General features: G+C 61.6%; 1 protein-coding gene across 1 annotated transcript in view; it reads right to left on the reverse strand.

Annotated features, from left to right (window-relative positions):
• The window catches only part of EIF3K (eukaryotic translation initiation factor 3 subunit K), a 6,606-nt gene that overhangs the window by 2,244 nt on the left and 2,275 nt on the right, over nucleotides 1–2,087 (reverse strand). The window contains exon 5 of the mRNA XM_014311462.2: nucleotides 1,899–2,075. Coding sequence (XP_014166937.1) covers nucleotides 1,899–2,075 — 177 coding nt within the window. The remainder of the gene's footprint in view (nucleotides 1–1,898; nucleotides 2,076–2,087) is intronic.

Consider the following 2,087-nt stretch of genomic DNA (forward strand, 5'->3'; position numbering starts at 1 on the left):
CCCCCCCCCGCCGCTCTCCGGAAGCTTCTCCAGCCGGAATTGGGGCGGGGGGGACCCTCCGGACCCCCCCCTGGAACCTGCGAAAATCCCTCGGGGTTTGCAAAATTCAGCCCTCAATCCTCAGGTGTGGTACCCCCCCTTCCAAACACAGCGCCGCAAAGTTCACCCGTCACCTCTCAGGTGTGGTATCCCCCTCCCAAAAATCGCCCTGGAGGTTCCCAAAGTTCACCCCTCACTCCTGAGGTGCCATGATCCCCCCCAAACACAGCTCTGGAGGTCCCAAAAGTTCACCCCTCACTCCTCAGGTGCCATGATCCCCCCCACACACAGCTCTGGGGGTCCCAAAAGTTCACCCCTCCCTCCTCAGGTGCCATGATCCCCCCCACACACAGCTCTGGGGGTCCCAAAAGTTCACCCCTCCCTCCTCAGGTGCCATGATCCCCCCCACACACAGCTCTGGGGGTCCCAAAAGTTCACCCCTCCCTCCTCAGGTGCCATGATCCCCCCCACACACAGCTCTGGGGGTCCCCAAAGTGTCCCCCCCACTCAGTTACGGGGCTCTCTCCCCCTCTGACCCCGCTCAGGGACCCCCCAGAAGTCCTGATTCACCCCCAGACCCAGCTCGGACCTTCCGGGGACACCCTGAGCCCGCCCAGACTCCTCAGGGACCCCTCAGAGGTGCCCCCGAAAGGTGCTGACACCCCTCAGGTGCCCCTGCCCCGGGCTGGGAGCCTCAGGGAGGCTCCTCTGCCCCTTCGGATCCCCCCAGACCCCTCCAGGCCCCCCAAACCTCCCTGTCCCGGGCTCTGACCCCTCATGAACCCCCTCAGGGACCCCTCCAAGGAACCCCTCAGACTCGAATCCCCTCAGGGACCCCAGGATCCCTCACGGATCCCCTCAGACACCCCAGGATCCCTCACGGATCCCCTGAGACACCCCAAGATCCCTCATGGATCCCCTCAGACACCACAGGATCCCTCATGGATCCCCTCAGACACCACAGGATCCTTCATGGATTCCCCCAGACACCCCAAGATCCCTCATGGATTCCCTCAGACACCCCAAGATCCCTCATGGATCCCCTCAGGAACCCCAAGATCCCTCATGGATCCCCTCAGACACCACAGGATCCCTCATGGATCCCCTCAGACACCACAGGATCCTTCATGGATTCCCCCAGACACCCCAAGATCCCTCATGGATTCCCTCAGACACCCCAAGATCCCTCATGGATCCCCTCAGGAACCCCAAGATCCCTCATGGATCCCCTCAGACACCACAGGATCCCTCATGGATCCCCTCAGACACCACAGGATCCTTCATGGATTCCCCCAGACACCCCAAGATCCCTCATGGATTCCCTCAGACACCCCAAGATCCCTCATGGATCCCCTCAGGAACCCCAAGATCCCTCATGGATCCCCTCAGACACCACAGGATCCCTCATGGATCCCCTCAGACACCACAGGATCCTTCATGGATTCCCCCAGACACCCCAAGATCCCTCATGGATTCCCTCAGACACCCCAAGATCCCTCATGGATCCCCTCAGGAACCCCAAGATCCCTCATGGATCCCCTCTGGACACACCTGGGAGGAAAACAGGTGAGATGGGGGGGGCCCGGGACACCCCTGTGCTTCCAGTCTCCCTCAGACACCCCCGGGCCTCTCCTGTATCCCTCCCCAGACCCCCAAAACACATCCAAAACTCCTCTGGACACCCCCAGGATCCTCCTGTATTGCCCCAACCCCTCTGCAGATCCCCCAAACCTCCTCCAGGACCCCAAAATCTCCATGGGATCTCCCTGTATCCTCCCAACACCCCCCAAAACCCCCTGAGGACCCCCGAAAACTTCCCCAAATTCCCACCAGGATGCCCCAAACCACCCCTCCAGGACCCCCAACCCACTGTCGAAGTCGATCTTCTCCACGATGTTCTTGGGTTTGATGTTCTCCTCCTGGTTGGAGATAAGGATCCGCCCCGGCTCCGGCTCCGTCCACCCGTATTTGCTCATCCACACCCTCAGCTGTGACTCTGGGGGGAACCGCGGGGTCTGGGGGGGCTTGGACACCCCCTAGGAACCCCC

Source organism: Geospiza fortis, unplaced genomic scaffold (genome assembly GCF_000277835.1).
Source record: "Geospiza fortis unplaced genomic scaffold, GeoFor_1.0 scaffold1239, whole genome shotgun sequence".
Lineage (NCBI taxonomy): Eukaryota > Metazoa > Chordata > Aves > Passeriformes > Thraupidae > Geospiza > Geospiza fortis.